The sequence below is a fragment of the Euleptes europaea genome, chromosome 7, assembly GCF_029931775.1.
Source record: "Euleptes europaea isolate rEulEur1 chromosome 7, rEulEur1.hap1, whole genome shotgun sequence".
NCBI lineage: Eukaryota > Metazoa > Chordata > Lepidosauria > Squamata > Sphaerodactylidae > Euleptes > Euleptes europaea.
The window spans coordinates 100,179,656-100,203,744 of NC_079318.1; the positions used below are offsets into that span (position 1 = coordinate 100,179,656).

General features: G+C 49.0%; 1 protein-coding gene across 1 annotated transcript in view; it reads right to left on the minus strand.

The window, feature by feature from the left end:
• The window catches only part of TARS2 (threonyl-tRNA synthetase 2, mitochondrial), a 46,368-nt gene that overhangs the window by 15,484 nt on the left and 6,795 nt on the right, over nucleotides 1-24,089 (minus strand). Inside the window, exons 2-14 of the mRNA XM_056853550.1 lie at nucleotides 23,500-23,781; nucleotides 21,713-21,903; nucleotides 18,856-18,979; nucleotides 17,454-17,578; nucleotides 14,711-14,828; nucleotides 13,169-13,233; nucleotides 11,828-11,906; nucleotides 10,584-10,730; nucleotides 8,862-8,960; nucleotides 8,129-8,295; nucleotides 6,719-6,881; nucleotides 5,621-5,758; nucleotides 4,830-4,907 (exon numbers count right to left, since the gene is read on the minus strand). Of these exons, the coding sequence (XP_056709528.1) occupies nucleotides 4,830-4,907; nucleotides 5,621-5,758; nucleotides 6,719-6,881; nucleotides 8,129-8,295; nucleotides 8,862-8,960; nucleotides 10,584-10,730; nucleotides 11,828-11,906; nucleotides 13,169-13,233; nucleotides 14,711-14,828; nucleotides 17,454-17,578; nucleotides 18,856-18,979; nucleotides 21,713-21,903; nucleotides 23,500-23,781 (1,776 nt within the window). The remainder of the gene's footprint in view (nucleotides 1-4,829; nucleotides 4,908-5,620; nucleotides 5,759-6,718; nucleotides 6,882-8,128; nucleotides 8,296-8,861; nucleotides 8,961-10,583; nucleotides 10,731-11,827; nucleotides 11,907-13,168; nucleotides 13,234-14,710; nucleotides 14,829-17,453; nucleotides 17,579-18,855; nucleotides 18,980-21,712; nucleotides 21,904-23,499; nucleotides 23,782-24,089) is intronic.

Here is a 24,089-nt window from a genome sequence, read left to right on the forward strand (position 1 = left end):
TGATCCAGAATCACAAAGTTGCTCAGAAACGGGGTCCCCTGAAAATCTGCCTGCTAACTCCCACAATGGCAGGGAATAAATCCTCAGGGATCTGTGCTGGGCCCTGTGTTGTTCAACATCTTTATAAATTATTTGGATGAAGGAATAGAGGGGATGCTTATTAAATTTGCAGATGATACTAAATTGGGAGGGGTAGCAAATACGGTAGAAGACAGAGCCAGGATGCAGGATGATCTTGACAGGCTGGAGAAGTGGGCTAGAACTAATAAAATGCATTTCAACAAAGAGAAATGTAAAGTTCTGCATTTAGGTAGGAAAAATCAAATGCATAATTATAGGATGGGGGAGACTTGTCTGAGCAGTAGTGTGTGTGAAAAGGATCTTGGGGTCTTAGTAGACCAAACACTGAACATGAGTCAGCAGTGTGATGCGGAAGCTAACAAGGCAAATGCGGTCTTGAGCTGCATCAACAGAAGTATAGTGTCCAGATCACGCGAAGTGATGGTATCGCTTTACTCCGCTCTGGTTAGACCTCACCTAGAGTACTGTGTTCAGTTTTGGGCACCACAATTTAAAAAAAATGTAGACAAGCTGGAACGTGTCCAGAGGAGGGCAACAAAGATGGTGAGGGGTCTGGAGACCAAGTCCTATGAGGAAAGGTTGAAGGAGCTGGGTATGTTTAGCCTGAGAGGGGATATGATAACCATCTTCAAGTACTTGAGGGGCAGTCATGTTGAGGATGGTGCCGAGTTGGAGGTTTTTAAGAAGAGGTTAGATGGCCATCTGTCAGCAATGCTGATTCTGTGACCTTAGGCAGATGATGAGAGGGAGGGCATCTTGGCCATCTTCTGGTCACTAGGTGTGGGGGGAAGGTAGTTGTGAATCTCCTGCGTCGTGCAGGGGGTTGGACTAGATGACCCTGGGGTCCCTTCCAACTCTATGATTCTATGATTCTAATCTGGCCTTGGAGAAAAGCAACCTGTATTTGGGAACAGTTAAAAATTTACAATAAGCAGGTAGAATCTTTGGCATGGGGAGGCCCTAAGGCGGCCCTAAGTCTCAACCTCAGCAACAGCGTTCTGACCAACAGTCACAAGACCGTCTTCACGTGTTTTTTCCCTCCCACACAAAACCACCGCATGCACCAAGCGCAAGAATCCCTGAAGGTGGGCTGTCACAGTTCTGGTCTAGCGGCACGAGGCCCAGCAAGACCCAGCTTGGTTCTGCAAATACGTCACATTCCTAAATAGAACGGAATCCTGAATTACCAGGCAGCTCCGTAAAAAGAAGGTTGACGAAATACCTTCGTAAAAAATAAAGAATCACACAAACTTAGTCTCCAGGGGTCATTTAAGGGTCTTGCAACACAAGCAAAAACCATTGAGGTTTCTTGGACGGGACACACGGCTTCAGGCCTCCCTGCCTTTGACCTCTCCCCCAATGTAGATTTCTAGGGGGCATTAAGACCAGGCCTCTGGGGTGAGGAATAGCCTGGAAAGACGTCCCTGAGCAGCTGATTCAGAAAAAGAGGAAGGACTGAAACACGCTGGAGCTCTTCCACTTTTGAAGAAGGAAAAAGAAGAAGAGTTGGTTTCTATACGCTGACTTTCTCTACCTTTTAAAAAGAGAATCAAACCAGCTTACAGCCTCCTTTCTTTCTCCTCAACAGACACCTTGTAAGGTAGGTGGAGGGTGATAAGAGTTCAGAGAGAACTGTGACTAGCCCAAGGTCACCCAACAGGCTTGATGTGTAGGAGTGGGGAATCAAACTTGGTTCTCCAGATTAGAGTCCGCCACTCTTAACCACTACACACTGTCAGAGCCAATACAAATGTGGTGTATTGGTTAGAGTGTCCTGACATGGAAGCTTGCTGGGTGACTTTGGGTCAGTCACATGCTCTCATCCTAACCTACCTCACAGGGTTGGTGTGATGATAACATGCAGCAGAGGAGAACCATATAAGCTACTTCGGGTCCCCACTGGGGAGAATGGCGGGGTTCAAATGAAGTAAAATAATTAAATACCACACAGCACAGCCAACTGGCACCAAATAGCCAGCCCTCCTTCGGGTCCTCATTTTTGGTGCCTGCCAAGAGATGTAAAAAAAAAAAAAAAGGCCGGTACTTCCTCAGATGAGGGTCCCAAGCAGCTGATATAGCAGCAGACTGAGGTCTGTGGAGAAGTCCCCCCCCCCCCGAGCACCAGCAGCAGAAAAAAAATGCATCTACTCTACTGAGAAGCTAAAATGACTAAACTGAGGCTATCGTACTTTGGTCACATTATAAGAAGAGAAGGTAAAAGGTAAAGATACTGGGTCATTCATGACCCACGGGGTGATGTCACATCCCAATGTTTACTAGGCAGAATATATTTACAGGGTGGCTTGCCACTGTCTTCCCCAGTCGCCTACACTTTACACCCAGCAAGCTGGGTACTCACTTACTGACCTCGGAAGGATGGAAGGCTGAGTCAACCGTGAGCCAGGTACCTGAAACAGACTTACATCGGGATCGAACTCAGCTTGTGAGCAGAGCTTGGACTGCAGTACTGCAGCTTACCACTCTATGCCATGGGGCTCATTGGGAAGAAGACAAGACTCACCGGAAAAGACAATAATGCTTGGAAAAGCCGAGGGCAGCAGGAAAAGAGGAAGCACCAACAGGAGATGGATTGACTCAATCCAGGAAGCCCCGGCCCTCCGTTTGCAAGACTTGAGCAAGGCTGTGAATGATGCAACTTGAGGACGCTTAACGCACAATAAACGATTAAGCCACGGACCAATGAAGATCAGGTTTCCAGAAACACAAACACATTTTCTCTTGGGCCTTTATCTTGGCAAATCAGGCTGAATTGTGCATTACCGTCACAAAAATCTAATTCAAAACAGAAATAAAAAGCAACCAGACGCTGGTTTCCAAAGGGCACTGTGACAAGCAGGCAGCTCCTTTCTGTGTGACGATGCTGGCAGCCTGAACTGGGGGGCTTTGCCAGAGAAGCCCTGCTGAGCTTCAGACTCTTCCCCTGACTGCTGCAGGGCTCAGTGGTCGAGCATCTGCTTGGCATGCAGAAAGTCCCACGTTCAATCCTCGGTTTTTCCAGTTAAAGGCACCAGGCAAGTAGGTGATGTGAAAAACCCCTGCCTGAGACCCAGGGTCTGATTCTGTAGAAGGCAGCTTCATGCGCATGTGTTCATGTGCAATGGGACCCTTCTCCCCTCCCACACCTGGGTCACTTCTTGGGAAGTATCGGACTGTAGGCAAGTCAATTAGCTGGCAATATCTGACCACTCACTCACCAACTTGGCAGAACCTTCCAGCAACACTGTGGTATTTTGCTACATACATGTTTTGTGCGCATTTCATTTCTGAGATTTAACGTGGGGTTTTATAAGTACGATGCAGTGGTGTAAAACAGAGGCCTTTATAGCAAGAAAGGGGGGCGCCAGATGGGTGATCGAAGTGTTATGATTGGAGGGTAGCTGGACCCGAGGGGGGCAAGTGTTGACCGCTTGAGAGAGACAGAGTTTGTGCAGCATGCGCGTGAAGAAAGCTAAGGGGGCGGAGGGTGTGGAGGGAGAGAAATTGGTGCTCGTTGTGGAAGTTACTAGCCTACTTGGCAAGTTAGGAAATTAAGTTTTGTGGAAGTTATTAGCCGCACTGACGAGTGCAGAAAAACCAACCTTTGTGGCTTGGTGTATATAAAGAACTTCAGAGAAAAAAGAAGAACTCTATCTATCTGAAACCATTACGCTGTTATACTAAAAACAAAAAACAAACCTCTATTCTAAGAGAAGCAACTCTTTTAGAGTAAAAGAGAACCAGCGTGGTGTAGTGGTTAAGAGCGGCGGTTTGGAGCTGTGTAGTCTGATCTGGAGATCCGGATTTGATTCCCCACTCCTCCACATGAGCGGCGGAGGCTAATCTGATGAACTGGATTTGTTTCCCCACTCCTACACACAAAGCCAGCTGGGTGACCTTGGGCTAGTCACAGCTCTCTCAGCTACACCCACCTCACAGGGTGTCTGTTGTGGGGAGGGGAAGGGAAGGCGATTGTAAGCCGGTTTCATTCTTCAAGTGGTAGAGAAAGTTGGCATATAAATGTTGGAAGAGCTGCAATGCCTGGCATGGAAAGGAACTGAGAAGACGATCCAGCAGGGGGTGGGCAAGTAGTCAGCTAGTTAGGGCTGCCGGGTTAGAGACCTTTCCACCCTTTTTCACACCTCTTGTCTGTCTTTAGACTGATACTCTTAAGGGACAATTTCCTCCTTCTTCTTGAAAGTAAATCTGCCCTCTCTCTCCCTCCTTAGCTGGATAGACAGCTAGAGGCTTCTGACTCTCAGCTTTCCTATCCTAAACTGTAGTCCCCTCAATAAAGGCAACTTTATCTTTAATATGAGTCTGACCCTTCTCTGCGTACTTAGCATACTCTGCCAACAATAAAAACCTTCTCTTCTTCTTCTACCTCAGAGCCACCTCCACGTACTAAGCGTTCTGTCATTCTACCAAATATAACTAAGCCATCCTGCTCTTTGGGTTCAACTAAGATTTCGAAGGCGAGACCCTTTGGTGGCTGTGAAAATAAGCAGGGAATGCTGAGAAAGGCGAGCAGGCTGCATAACACGCGTCACTTCAGGACATGCCTTTACAGGTGTTGCATATAAGGGGTCTCAGAGAAAGGAAAACATTACAAACACCATGCCCACTCTTCACCCTGAGCCCAGCCAGGGGAGGGCGGGGCATAAATCCAATAAACTAAACTAAACTTCACGGATGACAACCGACACCCCAGAGACTACTCAGGATTGCTAGCACAGAAGGTAAGCACTGACCTTTGGCCCGTAGAAAGCCCCCTCCCCAGGGCTCAGCTCCCAAGGTTGGCCAAAGTCCTGGAGGCTCTTCTCCAGCAGCTGGAAGACAAGAGAAAGGGAGCAGGCAGAGAGTCACAGCGGCTGTCTCAGGATGGAGGGACATAAGATCACAAGAAAGGCCCTGCTGGATCAGACCAAGGCCCATCGAGTCCAGCAGTCTGTTCACACAGTGGCCAACCAGGGGTCCTTTAGGAAGCCCACAAACAGGACGACTGCAGCAGCACCATCCTGCCTGTGTTCCACGGTACTAAGATAATGGGCATACTCCTCTGAGACTGGAGACAATAGGTATGCATCATAAGAACCTCAGAACAGCCCTGCCGGATCAGACCCAGGCCCATCAAGTCCAGCAGTCTGTACACACAGCGGCCAACCTGGTGCCTCTGGGAAGCCCCCAAACAAGACGAAGGCAGCAGCATTGTCCTGCCTGTGCTCCACAGCACCTGATATAATAGGCATGCTCATCTGATCCTGGAGAGAATCGGTACGCATCATGACCAGTGGCACCTGGTTGGCCACTGTCTGAACAGACTGATGGACTTGATGGGCCTTGGCCTGATCCAGGAGGGCTTTTCTGATGTTCTTACGTTCTCCCTTCCAATTGCTGCATCGCCATTCAGCAAGAATAATCTGAACCAACTTTAAGTTACTGGTCTTCTGGGTTTTCTGGGTTGTGGTGGATGAGACCGATTTTGTGGGGGGGGGAGGAAGGGAGGTGATGCAGCTGAGAAGGGGGGAGGGGGTGTTCTTACCTGCTCGGCCTGATCCCAGAGATGAGAGTCCCCTAGAAATTTCTCAGGGCGGGTGGCGAGGTAGAAGTGTAGTGCAAACCCAAAAACGGAATAGACGGCTTGCAGGAAGTCCAAGCAACCGAGGATCTCTCCTTCCAGCTGGGGGGGGTGGGGGACAGACAAGAATGACACTCAGGGAAGAAGCGGGAGGATTGGGACCCCCCGCGCCCACTTGTTCCACCACTGCCACCTCCCCCTTGAAAGATACTCCTCTTAGCAAAAACTGTCTAGATGGGAGATCACATTCGGTTGAAAAGTGACCACTTCTTAGGACGGAGGCCACATTTCCCAGGCCTGAGTTAGCCACAAAAAAGAAGAAGGGTTGGTTTTTATAAGCTGACTTTCTCTACCACTTAATGCCAGACTGATCCTTTTAGACACCATTTACTGCAGATATAGTTAACACTGTGATAACAGACACAGTAGAAAATCAAGCTTTATATCAACTAAGTGGTTAAAGCAGACAGTAATGTTCTTTATTAACTGTCATCAATAAATCATAATGTTTTAACTGTTTAGTTTTCTCACACTCAATGATCCTCCAGAGTGGTGTAGTGGTTAAGAGCTGTGGTTTGGAGCGGTGGACTCTGATCTGGAGAACCGGGTTTGATTCCCCACTCCTCCTCATGAGAGGCGGAGGCTAATCTGGTGAACCGGGTTCAATTCCCCACTCCTACACACAAAGCCAGCTGGGTGACCTTGGGCTAGTTAAACTCTCTCAGCCCCACCTACCTCACCGGTTGTCTGTTGTGGGGAGGGGAAGGTGATTGTAAGCCGGTTTGAGTCTCCCTTAAGTGGTAGAGAAAGTCGGCATATAAAAACCAACTCCTCTTCTTAGAGGAAGCTTTTCGGGGGAACGATTGATTAGGTGAGATTGAGCACTGTTATCTTGTACAATATGTTTTTCCCCTATGTGTCTTTTCCTCTTTTTCTTTCTGTACCCAATACTGAAAATTAAGTGTTTGTCCACCTGCCGAACCTCTAAAAGGGCTGGCACACCCTGGGAAGCCAGCCAGCCCGGATAATCTCGGCTCCCCTCCTCTCCCCCCGGGCTCACACCTGATCCATGGCACAGAAGATATGGGCGTCGTCCTGCTGGAACCGGCGCACTCGCGTCAGCCCGCTCAGGGATCCCGAGGGCTCGTTTCGATGCAGGACCCCAAAGTCAGCCAGCCGGAGGGGCAGCTCTCTCCAGGATCGCGGGCGATGGCCAAACATCAGACTGCAGGAAGCGACAGGGAGAGGGGTTTAGACACAGCACAGCCAGGGCAGGGTGTCTGCCGAGCCCCCACAAGTACAGGGGGGAAAAAATTCCAGAATATGATATTTGGCGGAGAATTCAACTTTCTGAGAACTTGGCCTTCTATGCCGGGGTAGGGGGAAGAGGAAGAAGAGGAGTTGGTTTTTATATGCCCACTTTCTCTGCCACTTAAGGAAGAATCAAACAGGCTTACAATCACCTTCCCTTCCCCTCCCCACAACAGACACCCTGTGAGGTAGGTGGGGCAGAGAGAGCTTTAAGAGAGCTGTGACTAGCCCAAGGTCACCCAGCTGGCTTCGTGTGTAGGAGCGGGAAAACCAACCCGGTTCTCCAGATTAGCCTCCACTGCTCATGTGGAGGAGTGGGGAATCGAACCCGGTTCTCTGGATCAGAGTCCACTGCTCTTCAGCACTACACCCCGCTGGCTCTAGTCCTTGTGACAGCAAAGATAAGCCTACGAAGGTGTGGGGAAAGGGAGTTGATTTCTCAAAGCCCGAGGGGCGGTGGAGGCCAAATAAGATGTCGACAGTTTGGGAGGTAATAGCTCAGTTCTGTATCTTCTGAGGAATTACAGACTCAGTGTTATTATAAATAATAGTTCATTTATTAAATAGCAGAAATAGCTGTGAGATATTTCTGTTGTTTATGACAGTAGGACCATAGTATCTTTTTTATCCATATGGACAAGCTAATCAAGATGTACCACATAACAATTTAGTGAAGAAGAGTTGGTTTTTATACCCTGCCTTTCTCTATCTTTCAGGAGTCTCAAGGGGGTTTGCAATCTCCTTCCCTTCCCCTCCTCACAACAGACACTTTGTGAGGTCGGTGGGGCCGAGAGAGTTCAGAGAGAGCTGTGACTAGCCCAAGGTCACCCAGCTGGCCTCATGTGGAGGAGTGGGGAAACAAATCCAGTTCTCCAGATTAGCCTCCGCCGCTCATGTGGAGGAGTGGGGAATCAAACCGGGTTCTCCAGATTAGAGTCCGCTTCTCTTAACCATTACGCCACTGTTATTTATACTCTGCTTGCCTGTGTGTTTCTAAATTTTACAAAAGGTATTGAAAAAATAGTGTCTGGCTTCCAATATGAGCAGCTGAAAACCAGGCCTTCTGGTCTCTGCCTCTATCGCAACCAGCGATAGATGCCCCTCCCAGCGGGGCATCATACATAACCCCTCCTCGGGCTCTCTCCGTTCCCCATAACTCACCAGTGCCCGGGACAGTTCATGGGCTTCAAGGCCAGCGTCTCGTTGTTGACCTGGAAGGAGAACATGTTCTCCCCGTAGTGCTGCCAGTGCCCAGAGACCTCCCACAGCTTCGCGTTGTAGATGTTGGGGGTGATGACTTCGGAAAAGCCACGCTTCAGGTACTCCCTCTGGAAAAAAGCAGTCCGGGAGGATTTTATTATTATAATTTATTCTTTACCTTTTAAGGAGTCTCAAACTGACTTATGATCTCCTTCCCTTCCTCTCCCCGCAACAGACACCCTGTGAGGTAGGTGGGGCTGAGTGTGTGACTGGCCCAAGGTCACCCAGCTGGCTTCGTGTGTAGGAGTGGGGAAACCAGCCAGGTTCACCAGATTAGAGTCCACCGCTCCTAACCACTACACCTCGCTGGCTCTCTCTACACCACGTTGTCCCCTCCCTACAGGTCATCCTGTAGTAGCAAAAGACTAGCCTATTCCAGAATAGGTCCACTCTGGAAGGCTTGGAGTCAGATGCTGGCTCTTCCAGTGTCCAGGACCAGGGAGATCCAGACATGGCTCTTTCTCCCACTCTTTCTTTACTTCATTTATACCCCGCCTTTCTCCTAGACCCTAAGTGGATCACATCATTCTCTGATCTTCCATTTAATCTCAAAAACAACCCTGTGAGGTAGGCTAGGCTGAGATTGTGTGACTGGTCCATAGTCATCCACTACACCACACAATGAGCGGCGCACCTTAATGAAGTCCACGAGGGTCGTGTAGATGTGTGCCCCCTTAGGAAGAAAGAAGCAGCTTCCAGGGCTCAGCTCGTGGAAGAAAAATAGCTCTTGGTCCTGAGAAGGAACAAAGAAAGGAATGGGGTCACTCAGCTTTCTTTGACCAGTTCCAGAGATGGGCTGTTCGCAGGCACTATCTGCAGTGTAGCAGCCACACATCTCACCCATGCTTGAAACGCACTGACTGAAGAGAAGAGCCCACTAGGGTGAGACAGGCATTGCCCGGAGCCAAGATTTAGCAGCCTTTAAAACATCATCTTTCATTTTTTAAAAAAAAGGTGTTTCGTGCTCTTAAAATGAAGCATCAGCAAGATTTCCAACACCTGCATTGGGGCTGAGCCATTTACATTCCACATCAGAGCCCCTGCAGGCCCTGTGTGTTCACTCAGCGCACAAAGACGCACACAGCATGAAAAGGAACAGAAGAGGGCAACCAAGGTGAGAAGGAGAAGAGTTGGTTTTTATATGCCGACTTTCTCTACCATTTAAGGGAGACTCAAACCAGCTGACAATCGCCTTCTGTTCCCCTCCCCACAACAGACACCCTGAGAGGTAGGTGGGGCTGAGAGAGCTCTAAGAGAGCTGTGACTAGCCCAAGGTCACCCAGGTGGCCTCATGTGGAGGAGTGGGGAAACCAACATTGGTTCTCCAGATTAGCGTCCGCCACTAATGTGGAGAAGTGGGGAATTTGGTTCTCCAGATTGGAGACCATTGCTCTTAACCACTACACCACGCTTCCTCGGGGACAGGGGGTTGGAGCACCTTCCCCATGAGAAACAGCTGAAGAGTCTGGGACTTTTCATTTTAGAAAAGAGACGACTAAGGGCGGACATGATAGAGGTTTATAAAGTTATGCTTAGGGTGGAGAGAGATGACAAAGAGAATTTCTTCTCCCACTCCCAAAAGACCAGAACTCGAGGGCACCCAATGACGTTGATGGGTGGGATTGAGGGCGGAGAAAAGGAAACACTTCTTTATGCAGCAAGTGATTAAAATGTGGAATTCATTGTCAGAGGATGTAGTGATGGCCACAGGCAGAGATGGCTTCAAAAGGGGATTACGTAGACAGATTCTTGGAGGTCTGTCACTGGCAACTAGCCATGGTGACTTAAGGGAGCTTCCACATTCAGAGGTAGTCAACCTCTGCGTACCAGTGCCAGGAAGATGGCTGAGCTAGATGGATGGCCCAGGCTAGCCCAACCTCATGAGATCTTGGAAGTTAAACAGAGTAGGCCCTGGAAGGGAGACCACCGAGGAAGTCCAGGTTCGGTATGCAGAGGCAAGCAATGGAAAACCGCCTCTGTTCGTCTCTTGCCTTGAAAAACCTTTGGGGTCACCCTAAGTCATCTGCAAATTGACGGCCCTTACCACCAGGGATAGAACAATGCAGAATATGGACATAATTTAACTGGGTGGCAATAGTCAACTGATCCTTCTAAGATATTTCTCCCCCCTATGAAACAAAGATAAAAGTAACACCACAAAATTGCCCTGAAGCCCTCCTTCCCTTTGAGATCAGGTCGAGAAAATTCTTTTACACTGAGGGAGAGAGAGATAAGGGCTGAGCCAAAAGGGATCCTAACGCTTACCTTTGCACCCAACTGTGAAGGAAGCCGGGGTGTCTTCTCCCCCGGGGTACATAAAGAACAACCCCCCTGCCACTTCCACACACAAACTCACCTTGCCGATCCGCCGGTGGTCCCGCCGGGCAGCCTCCTCCTGGGTGCGCTCCCACTCGGAGAGCTGCTTGGTGCTGGGGAAGGAAATGCCGTAGATCCGCTGCAAGGTCTCCGCAGAAGAGTCTCCTTGCCAGTAGGCAGAGGCATTCTGCCAAGTAGAACCGGGGGAGGAATTCAGTGCTAGGGTCAAGAGCAAAGTAGCCATCTATAGGTCTGCACCAACCTTACACATGAAGCTGCCTTCTACTGAATCAGACCCTTGGTCCATCAGTCAGTATTGTTTACTCAGACCAGCAGAGGCTCTCCAGGGTCTCAGGCAGAAAGAGGTCTTTCACATCACCTACTTGCATAGTCCATTTAACTGGAGATGCCACTGGGGATTGAACCTGGGATCTTCTGCATGCCAAGCAGAGGCGCTACCACTGAGCCACGGCCCCTCCCCAAAACACACATGAAGCTGCCTTATGCTGATTTAACTAATTTAACTATGCATTGTGTGAAAAATACTTCCTTTGTTTTGAATCTCTCACCCTCCAGCTTCAGCAGATGACCCCGTGTTCTAGTATTATGGGAGAAAAACCTCTCCCTGTCCACTCTCTCCAAACCATGCATAATTTTATAGACCTCTATCATGTCTCCCCTCAGCCGCCTTCTTTCCAAGCTAAACAGCCCTAAGCGTCTTAACCGCTCCCCATAGGACAGTTGCTCTAGTCCCCTAATCATTTTGGTTGCTCTTTTCTGCACCTTCTCAAGCTCTGTAATATCCTTTTTTAGGTGTGGTGACCAGAACTGTAAAACAAAGCTTGGGTTTCTCCCCACCTCCTTTTAGAGAGCTCCATTTTGTTGTTGTTTTTAAAATGCTTTTTTTAACACAGCAGTTGTGTTTCCACGGTGGGGAGGGATAGGGACTTTTCTCTCACAGTAAGCACTACAGCCAATTACAAAGCAGTTTCAAGGGGTGGGACGCCAATGCTTCCTGATTTGAGCTTGGAGAGCGCTGGTGCATAGATTCCCAACAGGAAAGTGTGGGTCCAGGTAAACCTCCCATGTATAAATGACCAGAGTATACCTTCCTTAGGTGTTCATTCAGAATTATAAAGCAGGACGTGAATTTTGAAGTCACAACAAATCATGTTATGACCACTGGAAAAACATCTTGGATTCTGTTACCATCCAAATGCCTAAACGTCGGAGCGGTGCGGCACACTCAGCTGCTGCCCCCCCCCCAGGACCCCAAACACCCACCTTCAGGAGCTTCAATGCTCGGATCATGCCCGTATGCCTGACGTGGGGGCCACGGCACAGGTCAATTAAGGTGCCGCACCTGCAGACACGAAACAAAAGAAGCTTGATGATTGATTGAAAAACCTGCGATCTGGTGACAGGTGGGTGAACACCTCATATTCTGCCCCACCAACAACAAAGCATCCTGAAACAGGGAAAGATTCCTTCCTTGCTCGCGAGGGGATGTGCTGCTGTTTGTAATACTACCACTGTATTCTGCATTGGTCAGACCTCACTTGGAATACTGGGTCCAGTATTGGGCTCCACAATTTAAGAAAAATGTTGACAAGTTGGAGCGTGTCCAGAGGAGGGCGACCTGAATGGTCAAAGGTCTGGAATCCATGCCCTATGAGGAGAGACTTAAGGAGCTGGGTTTAGTCTGGAAAAGAGAAGGTTAAGAGGTGACATGATAGCCATCTTTAAATATTTGAAGGGATGTCATGTTAATGAGGGAACTAGCTTGTTCTCTGTTGCTCCAGAGACTAGGACACAGAGTAATGGATTTAAACTAATAGAAAAGCGATTCCACCTAAACATTAGGAAGAATTGGTTCTTGTAGGTTATCCGGGCTGTGTAACCGTGTAACACAGCCCGGATAACCTACAAGAACCAATGAACTCTGACCGTGAAAGCCTTCGACAATATTAGGAAGAATTTTCTGACGGTGAGGGCTGTTTGACAGTGGAATGTGCTGCCTCGGAGGGTGGTGGAGTCCCCATCTCTGGAGGTCTTTAAGCAGAGGCTGGATGGCCATCTGTCAGGAGTGCTTTAATTGTGGATCCTGCATGGTGGGGGAAGGGTTGGGGTCACTGGGAATGTGGGGGAGGGGAGGTAGTTGTGAATTTCCTGCAATGTGCAGGGGGTTGAACTAGATGACCCTGGTGGTCCCTTCCAACTCTTATGATTCTATAAGACCCATGGAATCCAACCCATCGTTGCCTGCCCAAGTGCAAATTATGTACATTTGAGTCCAGGAGCTTCTTAAGAGTCCAACAAGATTTCTGGGTGTGAGTTTTCAAGTGTCAACGCTCCCTTCGTCAGGTACAAAGCTTTTGAGAGGGCTGACTCTCAAAAGGTCATACCGTGAAAATCTTGTTGGTCTTTAAGGTGCTACTGGATTCGAATCTAGTTCTTCTATTGCAGACCAACAGGGCTACCCTCTGCAATTATGGCAAACACTGAATTACATTTTATTGGGAAAACCCCTCCCCCCCAAATATGCTGCACTAACTGGGACAAAGGTAGAGAGGGATACAGGTTCTTCCCCTGGTTCTAAAAACAGAATCCAGCCATTTTGCTCACCTGTATACTGTGGTAGTTGGAGACTTTACCTTCTCATCGATTATGTGCAGTTTGAATTTGTTGTGCTGGACAGAGAGAGAGAGAGAGAGAGATCTTTTTAACCAGGACCAGAGTAAAGAAAGAACTACAACAAGGACTCATCCCACAATAAAATGTATGTGCAAGGCTGCTGTTGAAAATTCATAATAAGACTACTTTCTTGGGCATTCCCCTTATTACTGAGTAAAATAAAACAATCCTGAATGTACACAAAAAGCCTAGCGGAGTTCCTGTGGTCCTTGACATATCAAGCATTGCATTTTCTGCAACGGCAATAGAAATTGGACACACGAACACTGAAAATTATTTCCAAAACACCCACAAATTGGAAAAAAAACCCTTCTCTGTAGATGCTGTGGTCCCTGTGCCATGGACTTTAGATGATTACAGGGTCCTGATCTATTCTCTATACCAAGGGTCCTCAACCTTTTGAGCCTGTGGGCACCTTTGGAATTCTAAAGAGTGGAATTCCAGCCAGCGTGGTGTAGTGGTTAAGAGCGGTGGTTTGGAGCGGTGGACTCTGATCTGGAGAAACAGGGTTGGTTTCCCCACTTTTATACACGAAGCCAGCTGGGTGACCTTGGGCTAGTCACACTCTCTCAGCTCCACCTACCTCACAGAGTGTCTGTTGCGAGGAGGGGAAGGCGATTGTAAGCTGGTTTGATTCTGCTTTAAGTGGTAGAGAAAGTTGGCATATAAAAACCAACTCTTCTTCTAATATAGTGTGGTGGGCACAGCGACAAAATGGCTTTCGCATCTTACCTTCAGCCACTCAGTGGACATCCTTGTGCTGTGGTGGCAGCTGCTGCCAAAGCAATGTTGTAAAACATCTGCACAGCCAATCAAATCTCTAACGGCCAATCGGAAGCCTTGTTGGACAAAAGCCCCACCCACTTTAAAAAAAAACATTCAGCAGGCACCAGGAAAAGTGTTGACAGGTGCCACGGCACCCACGGGCAGCACACTGGAGATCCCTGCATGAACCTATTTGTGGCATACACATGCCACAGATACTACAAACAGGGAATACTGTATCCTATTGTTGACTGAAAGTCAACCTCACTCTTTGACAAACCAGCTTAACAATCACCTTTCTTCCCCTCCCCACAACAGACACCTTGTGAGGTAGATGGGGCTGAGGGAGCTCTAAGAGAACTGTGACTAGCCCAAGGTCACCCAGTTGGCTTCGTGTGTAGGGGTGGGGAAACCAACCCGGTTCACCAGATCAGACTACGCCGCCCATGCGAAGAAGTGGGGAATCAAACCCGGTTCTCCAGATCAGAGCCGCTCCGAACCACCGCTCTTAACCACTACACCATGCTGGCTCTCACAGGGCTTCTGCCTGAAATACTGAAGAGTTATGCATAACCTCTCTCTCTGACATTTTGTAGTTGGCTCCACCTCCTACACACACACACACACACAATGAAACCTAGAAATTTCTTCTCGCAATGCCTGTGCCGTTAAGAAAAGAAGGGATTTCCACAATCCAAGGATATTCACCTTGAAGAGCTCCTTCAGTTCCTCCTGGGTCACCTCAAGTCTCTCAAAGGGATGCTTCTCTTCAATGATGCCCTTGCAGATCTTCTCCAACTCCGGCAGGTCTTTTCCCAACACAGTCCTGCGAAGGAAGGCACAACCTCCTTAACAACACCTAGGAGCACGGCAGGGTTATGTGCAGCCCTTCATGGAGATATTGGGGGGGGGGAGAGTGCTCAGCGTCGGGGGCACAATCCAGGAGAAAAAATCTGCTCACTCAAATCACTGGAGGGGCCTACTCAAAGACATGTTTATCATTTTCTTTACTCTCAAGCAGACGATCTATTCTCTCCAGGATCAGAGGAGCAGGCCTATTATATGAGGTGCTGTAAAGGAACACAGGCAGGATAAATGCTGCTGCAGCCATCTTGCTTGTGGGCTTCCTGGAGGCACCCGGTTGGCCTCTGTGTGAACAGACTGCTGGACTTGATGGGCCTGGGTCTGATCCAGCAGGGCTCTTCTGATGTTATTATGGAGAATAGGGCTATCCATGGCTATTAATCATGATGCATACCCATTTTCTCCAGGATCAGAGGAGCATGTCTATGAAATGCTGGGGAACACAGGCAGGATGGCACTGCTGCAGTCGTCTTGCTTGTGGGCTTCCTAGAGGCACCTGGCTGGCCACTGTGCGAACAGATGGCTGGACTTGGTGGGCATGGGTCGGATCCAGCAGGGCCTTTCTTATGTTCTGATGAAAAGTTATTAATACAGGTAGAGTATCCCCTATCTCGACATCCCATATCCGGACTGATCCAAAAACCGGACTCTTTGAGCCAGCATGCAGGCAGATTTCTGCTGCCTGCTTTCAATGCTTCCTCTCACCTAAAAAATTTAAATACAGTGTACACGGCATCGTAGGGGGAGACTGAACACCTGCCATTGCTTGTTTGTTTGTTGCTCTTGTTTTACAACTGATACAGATAGTCTGGTGAGAAAGTTACACCCTTGCTTTCTGATGGGTCAACGTACACAAAATTATTAAAAATCTTGTTTAAAATTACATTTAGGCTACGTGTATAAAAATCATAAATGAATTTGGGTCCCATGCCCAAGATATCTCATTAGGTACATGCAAAAATTCCAAAATATTCCAGTGTACGGAAAGATCTGAAACACGGACAACTTCTGGTCCCGAGCAGTCCGGATAAGGGATACTCAACCCGTAATTAGAGGGTTTCCAGTGTGGCCTCTTCAGTCCTGCCTCACGTGAAACTTCCCTGAATGGGGGGATAAAACGTGAGGAATTCTGAGGGGAAACAAAAAAAGAGGAACTTTTCTCTCTGTGTGCTCCTCCCTAGATGTTCCCACTTGGCAGCTCAGGGAACCTCCCCATCTGGCGCAAGGATCACCCCAAAGCCGGCAAGGACATCTAGCGGACGACGAAGGCATGGCCTCAGGCTCCATGCGGAAGGCACGACTCTTTATTCTGAGCAAAGATTTGGTCTCTGCCCTCGCAGGAGAAGAGGAAAATGCCCGAGTGGGGAGGGGTCAGCCTCTCTTGCCAACTTCGTGTGGGTGGGCTGACTGAGAAAGCAGGCATGAGAGACAAGGAAACTGAGGGTGTGTCTCCAAGGATCGAGTTCTAAGGAGGGAAAGCAAGAGAAGTAGGCGCCGACAATCCAGAGGGGAATAAATGACGCCCGCAAGACCGTCCCCTGGTATGGAATGTCCTAAAGTGCCTCTTTTGTTCAATTCGACCAAGTATTTGAAGGGCTGTTCCCACTACACCACGCTGGCTCTGTACAAACTACACCAACTATACAACAAATGTTATTAATGTTATTAATTAACTGGTTCTTGTAGGTTATCCGGGCTGTGTAACCGTGGTCTTGGTATTTTCTTTCCTGACGTTTCGCCAGCAGCTGTGGCAGGCATCTTCAGAGGAAATACCAAGACCACGGTTACACAGCCCGGATAACCTACAAGAACCAATGAACTCTGACCGTGAAAGCCTTCGACGTTATTAATTAACATTTATTAATGTTAATTAATAAAAAGAGAAGGAGAGAGTTGTCCCAAAATCATAATTTTTTAGCGAAGCGGGCAGGGGGTGGGAGAAGACAGCCGAAAACCTGTGTTTGGAAAAACTGTTCGGCCCACAGGAAAGGGTTGCCAGGTCCCCCCCTCTCCTCTAGCAGGAGGTATTTGGGGGGAGCTGGGGTGGGGATCGCTAGTGTTTTGGGGGTTTGAGTGGTCAAGCAGCCTGTCGGGATGCGGTGCTTCCAGGTATAAACTGGAAGTGATGTGATCATGTCGGCGCGGCCGCGCGCAGGCCCCGCTCCTGACCCAGCCGATGGATTGGTAGGCAATTGCCCGCCAATCCAAGCAACCCGGCAAACCTACCACAGGGTATAGATCTGCCTGGTTGTTGTTTTTTTCTTCCCATTGTTATCTGTCATAGATTCAATTCAAGTCAGAGACCTTACAAAGTTAGGTTTTTTCTGATCAAATAATTTTGTTTTATTTTTCATCTGTAAATTTTACCCTCTCCCTGGTGGTTCCGCTTGTGCCCCCGTTATCTATAAGTTCTGTCATATTAAGAAGAATCCAATAAAGATTGTCCAGGGAGAGAGAAAAATTCAACAAGTTTTCTAAAATAAGTTGTGGGGATGCCACACAGACAGGCCTCCCAAGGCAGGTGCCCAAGACAGATGGCACAGACAGTTCCCTCCCCCCCCCCGCCAGTCCCACCGCCCCCCAGTACCTTTCTTTGTCCAAGTACATGTCATAAAAGAAGCCGCTCTCGATGCTGGGCCCATGGCAAAGGAGAGCCCCATAGAAATGCTCGGCGGCCCCTCCCAGGACGTGGGCACTGGAGTGCCAGAAGAGCTGCAGGCAGGGAGAGAGGAGGGGTTAGGTTGGGTGGCACGGCCAAGTCAGTCATGAGTAGAAATGCATCTGCCCAGGAGGAAAATTTGGGGGAGGGGGAGGCCAACTTCTCAGTTTCTTCCAAGGACCTTTTCAACAGAAAAATTGGAAATCTAGGAGAACCTTGAAAAAAAATCACGATACATTTTCTCTTTTGGAAGGAGTGAAATGCTTTTAAAGGCAAGATTTTACATACTTAATATATTTTTGCAGATTTTTATTTCAGGCAATCTACAGCACTCAAGAATGATAATTCCTGGGTATACTATAGATATATACAATATGGGGAGGGGATGTGGCTCAGTGGTAGAGCATTTGCTTGGTATGCAAAAGATCCCAAGTTCAATCCCCGGCATCTCCAGTTAAAGGGACGAGGCAAGTAGGTGATGTGAAAGACCCGTGCCTGAGACCCTAGAGAGCCGCTGCCGGTCTGAGCAGACAGTACTGTCTTTGATGGACCAAGGGTCTGATTCAGTATAAGGCAGCTTCATGTGTTCATGTCTTAAAAGATATATATTTTTTGTCCACGATCAATGTACTAAAACGTACATGTCGATGAACTATTGGAGAGATCAACATTTTTAGAGTTAGAAACTTAAACCTGATATCCAAATACACTGCTAGTCCTATTGACACTTTATGAAATAGCCTGTCCAAATACAACTCTTTATTTTTAATACAAAATGTAAGCTTCCTTTTTTCAGCTTTATTTTTTCCTACCTCTCAGATGGCAAAATTTAAGATACAAATGCTAACGTAGCACAGAGCATGACAGCTTGCATCTCTCTCTCTCTCGTACTGGATACTTTAGCAGTTTAGAAAATGAAGGCATTTATAGTTTAAAAGTTCATAAATATGCCAAACCATACAATTGTATATGCTAAATTATTGCATATGCTACGACACAAATTATTAAAACAGTAAAGTGAGTTTGATAAGGGTAAACAGTGCATTAAAAAATTCAGTCGTCCCCGTTACCAATTACTAAAAAGAAAAAAGTTTTCAAAAGTACGGAAATTTTACATCCCTACTCATGAGAAGATGCTTGCTGGGGTCACCATAAGTCGGTTGCGACTTAACGGCACTTTACACACACACAAAGGTTCCGGCACTTTACTTTTGATAATCCTGAGTTCTGCATTTTATGTGTGAGAGAGATCCCTGCTGATCCACCATTATCAAGATCCTGTGAGTCTCTCCTGCTGCCAACAAATACATGGAAATCTCTGGATACTCACTGCTTGCCCATCCTGGGACTCGAAATCTACAAATTCCAACTCGGCATCCCCCTCCAGCGGACGATCAAGGTCATGGAGGCTCCCGTTGACACGCGCAGTCACAGCAGTCTTGGCCAGGCCCTGGCTGGAAAATCAGGAGAAAGTTACGATGCCCAGAACCGGTAGCCATCTTGCGTGGGCCTGTGAAGAAACTTCTTTGGCAGAAACTTCAACATTCAAACAGGGCAGAAACCACTGTCACCCAACATCTGTCCCCGGCCAAACGAACGGCGGCGCCTTTCCCCAAACACGGAGTGGAGCGTTCCTGTTTCTTGCATCAAGGGAAGGGACCATCACTAGTGAAACAGATCCAATCCCAAGCTTTATTCTTTTACCCCACACAATATTTATCACCGTTATTAGAATTTATAACACACTGAATGGTGAGCGAAGGGTTGCATAAGTTTAAAACCAATAGGAAACCCTTGCCAATAACTTACAAACAGGGAAAAGAGGAGTCAAAATAAAAAAAACCCTAAAAGAGCATGATATAAATGGAACCAGATCACAATAGGTAGCCGTGTTAGTCTGTTATTAGCAGTAGAAAAGAGCCAGAGTCCAGTAGCACCTTAAAGACTAACAAAATTTCTGTTAGGGGATGAGCTTTCATGAGCCAGGGCTCACTTCTTCAGATACAGCTAGAATGTGATTCCATCTCTCCTTAAGTAAAGAAGAGTGAATTAGACACACAATGCAAATGTCAAAAGCAAGTAAATGACATTAGCAGGCATGATTGGATTAGGTGTGATGTGCAGAGGAGTAGTAGGCATGGAGAAATTAGCACTGGTAATGAGAGAGGAATCCCAGATTTCTATTAAGTCCAGGAGAATGCATTGTCTTGAGCTTATTAGTTGGAATTCAGCAGTCTCTCTTTCTAATCTCCCTTTGAAATCCCTTTGTAAGAGAACTGCTACTCTTAAATCAGCAACTGAATGTCCCGGATGGTTAAAATGTCCCCCCCCCCTCTGGTTTCTGAATGTTGTGGTTTCTGATGTCAGACTGAAGTCCATTAATAACCTTTGTCGCAGGGACTGGCCTGTTTGTCCAATGTAGAGGGTGGAAGGGCTTTGCTGGCATAGGATGGCATAAATCACCTTAGAAGAGGAACAGGAGGATGAACCTGAGACATTATCGCTGACATTGCCGGGCCCAGTGATGGTGTTGCTAGGATCTATATGAGAGCAAAGTTGGCACCTTGGCTTGTTGCAGGCCTTGGTACTGGTGTCCATGCTACTGTTAAGTAGTTTATCATTGCGGGTGAGAAGTTGTTTTAGATTGGAATCAAACCCTTAAGGTTATGACCAGAAACTACAATCGCTGGTGGGCAGAGATAGATGAATTATTGGTTTAGTGAGTCATAGGTAAATTGTTATATTATAACCTATAGACCATTTGCCATCATGCTGGTTGTGTTATTTATACTGTGTTGGGAGTCCTGAGATGCACTCGAAAAGGGCAGGCAGATGATTATTTTAAATAAACACATAAATAAAAGAGAAGGCAGCACAAGAAGAGGGAAGCACAAATCCAGGAAATTCTCTCTTTTTTTTAACACCTCCAAATGGTTTCATGCCTTTGATTGTGAACTGCTTGGGGAGTAAGGGGTCTGTGTTTGGAAAAACTGATCAGCCCACAAGGTCTAAATCTGCTAAAGAAAAAAACATGCCACATGGTGCAGATAGAAGCCAGGGTAAGGAACGGGTTGAAAGTAGCAGCAACCTATATGGAATTAACGTAAATATTTATGTACCACCTGGGGAACCAACCCAGAAAGGGTCGAGCAGGATTTTGCCTTTCTGGCACAGGAATACAAGGAACTTTTTATGATGATGATAATTGTTATTATATAGAATCATCAGTAGGGCCTGCCCCCTCCCCAAATTTTTTGGGGATCGAATACCCTTGCTGCTGGTCTGAGAAAGCATAACCCCCCCCCGAGGGTCTGGTGGCCCCCACCTGCCAGAAATCTTGGCGAAAAGACAGGGCCCCTGGTCCCAGCAGCAAGACCCAATTTAAAGCTGCTGAAACAAAGGGGGTTTCCGCACTTGTATTCCCAACGATGTATTGAGTTTGAAAACGTTATAAAAAATACTGTTTGCACTTTGTTTGGTCCCTTTAGCTGTGAAGACGTCTTCCAGCCATTTATAAGCCGTGGTATCCAAAAACCCTTTTAAAGCGATGTTTTTATAACATTTTCAAACTCTTAATACATCCCTGGGAATACAAAGTGCGGTAACCCCCCAAAACAACTTTCTACAGATCTTTCCATTTCTATGCCATGCAGTAGTCAAAAAGGGCAAGAGTCCAGTAGCACCTTAAAGACTAACAAAAAGATTTTCTGGTAGCTACTAGAAAATATTTTTGTTAGTCTTTAAGGTGCTACTGGACTCTTGCCCTTTTTGACTACTGCAAACAGACTAACACGGCTACCCACTGTGAACTATGCCATGCAGTTGTTTTGCTGAGCCAGATCCTGAGCATGTACAAAGTCCCCCAGGAAGGAGCTTTTGCCTTGCCACTCAAATCTAACCCCGTGTCAAAATGCGTAGTGGCTGTGACTGGAATAAAATGTCATCCTGTTTTTAGTGTTATATGAAGCATGAGTTTTAAGTATGTTTTAATGTATGTTTTAATTAATGTTTTATGACTATGCTGGGACTGAGCCTGGCTTGCTGGGAATGAAGGCGGGATAGAAATGCAAGCAAGCAAGCAATAAACAAACAAATAATGCACCCCCACCCCTGGCTGGTTCCATCAGACCAGGACAGGCTGAGAACTGCTGCAGAGGAAACGGTCACCGAAAGAACATCGAAGTCACCTAATGCGCAGCGCCACCTGATACGGTGTGGTTTTCCAGGCCTCCCCCTCCACGGCTCTGTCACCCGGCAGGGAAATCCGGATCGGCCGGCTCTCTTCGGAGACTCGCTGGGCACGCTTTCCCTCCGCTGCGGCTTTTAACTTTTCATAAAAAGCAAGGCGCTCGCTGACATGGGCCGGAACGGGGCCAGCCTAGGAAACAAATGGAAAACAGGACGTTGCCAGTTAGGACTCAACAGCTGGTATGTGTGTGTGTGTGTGTGGGGGGGGAGCCCTGTTCAGAGAGGCAGCAGATTCTCAAACACCCAGGCCACTTTTGCCCCATCTTATGGTCCGCTCTCACACCTACAAAAGTTCACGTTAAAGTCACAAGAGTTTGAATTCTCCCTGCTTGGAGCGTTCACGCAAGTCACTTTTCTGGGCAAGATAGTGCAGAGATGCAACAAGCAGCCTCCCTAAGCAGATGATGAGATGGAGGGCAACTTGGCCATCTTCTGGGCATGGAGTAGGGGTCACTGGGGTTTTTTTTGGGGGGGGGGAGGTAGTTGTGAATTCCCTGCATGGTGCAGGGGGTTGGGCTAGATGACCCTGGTGGTCCCTTCCAACTCTATGCTTCTATTATTAGAGTCCGCCGCTCCAAACCATCGCTCTCAACCACCACACCACGCTGGCCGTGTTGGTCTGCAGTGTGTGTGTGTGTTAAGTGCCGTCAAGTCGCTTCCGACTCACGGCAGCCCTATGAATGAAAGTCCTCCAAAATGTCCTATCTTTGACAGTCTGCAGTAGAACAGCTAGATTAGAGCCCAGGAGCACCTTAGAGACGAGCAAGATTTTTAGGAGTGTGAGCTTTGCAGAGCCAAAGCTCCTGTTGTCAGATACGAGCATAAAGTGCACATTAAAGTCGCAAGAGTTTGCATTCTCCCTGCTCGGAGCGTTCACACGAGTCGCTTTTCCGGGCAAGAGCGTGCAGAGATGCAACAAGCAACCTCCCTAAGCAGATGATGAGATGGAGGGCAACTTGGCCATCTTCTGGGCATGGAGTAGGGGTCACTGGGGGTTTGGGGGAGGGGAGGTAGTTGTGAATTCCCTGCATGGTGCAGGGGGTTGGGCTAGATGACCCTGGTGGCCCCTTCCAACTCTATGCTTCTGTTATTAGAGTCCACCGCTCCAAACCATCGCTCTGAACCACTACACCACGCTGGCCATGTTGGTCTGCAGTAGAACAGCTAGATTAGAGCCCAGGAGCACCTTAGAGACGAACAAGATTTTTAGGAGTAGGAGCTTTGCAGAGTCAAAGCTCCTGTTGCCAGATACTAGCATAAAGTCGCAAGAGTTTGAATTCTCCCTGCTCGGAGCGTTCACGCGAGTCGCTTTTCCGGGCAAGAGCGTGCAGAGATGCAACAAGCGGCCTCCCTAAGCAGAGGAGGAGGAGGAGGAGGAGGAGGAGGAGGTGGTCTTGGGCATCTTCTGGGCCTGCAGTAGAGGTCACTGGGGGTGGGGTGGGGGAGATAGTTGTGAATCCCCTGCATGGCGAAGGGTGGGGCTGGACGACCCCGGCGGTCCCCCCCCCAACCCTGACGATTCGAGAAGCCCCGCGGGATCCAACCCATCGCGAAGCCGGGGGACGCCCCAGAGGCCCGGCCAGACCGCGCGGGGACGCGCGGCGAGCCGGGGCGCCTTCGCTGCGCAGAGGGGCCGCCCAGCCCTCCCCCCTTGCCCGGGGTCCCCCGGGGGGGGGGGCAGCCGCGCCTCCCCTCCGCCCAGCCCCCCAGCCCCACCCGGTAGTGCCTGGCCAGCGCGGGCCGGAGCCTCCGCCAAGGCGCCGCCAGCTGCATCCCCACGTGCCTCCGCCGCGCGCCTCCCCCTTCCGGGCGCGCGCCCGCCCCGGGGACGGCTCGGGCGCGCCGCCGGCCGGGAGCGCGCTTGGCTGGACGCCTCCTCCGCCTGGCCTTGCAGGGAGGCCGGCTGCAGCCGGGGCCGCTCCCTCGCCGGCCGGTGCGCTTTTACGCGCAGGTGCGCGTAAAAGCGCACCGGCCGGCGAGGGAGCGGCCCCGGCTGCAGCCGGCCTCCCTGCAAGGCCAGGCGGAGGAGGCTCCGGCCAGCCCTCTCCCCCCCCCCCGGTACTTTGTTCTCCGCCCCAGCACCTCTCCAGCATCCGATCCCCCCCTGCTCAACCCAGGCTCGCCGGCGCCACGCCGCAAGGTGCCAGCCGCAGGCGCGGCTTTGGGGCTGCGGAGACGGGGCCGCCCGAGCCGCCCAAGCCCAACCCCCCTGCGCCACGCAGGACGTCCGCAGCTCCCTCCCCCTCCCCCGCAGACCCCCAGCGACCCACGCCCCAAAGGTGGCAACCAAACCCCTCCAAGGAGACCCCCCCTCCT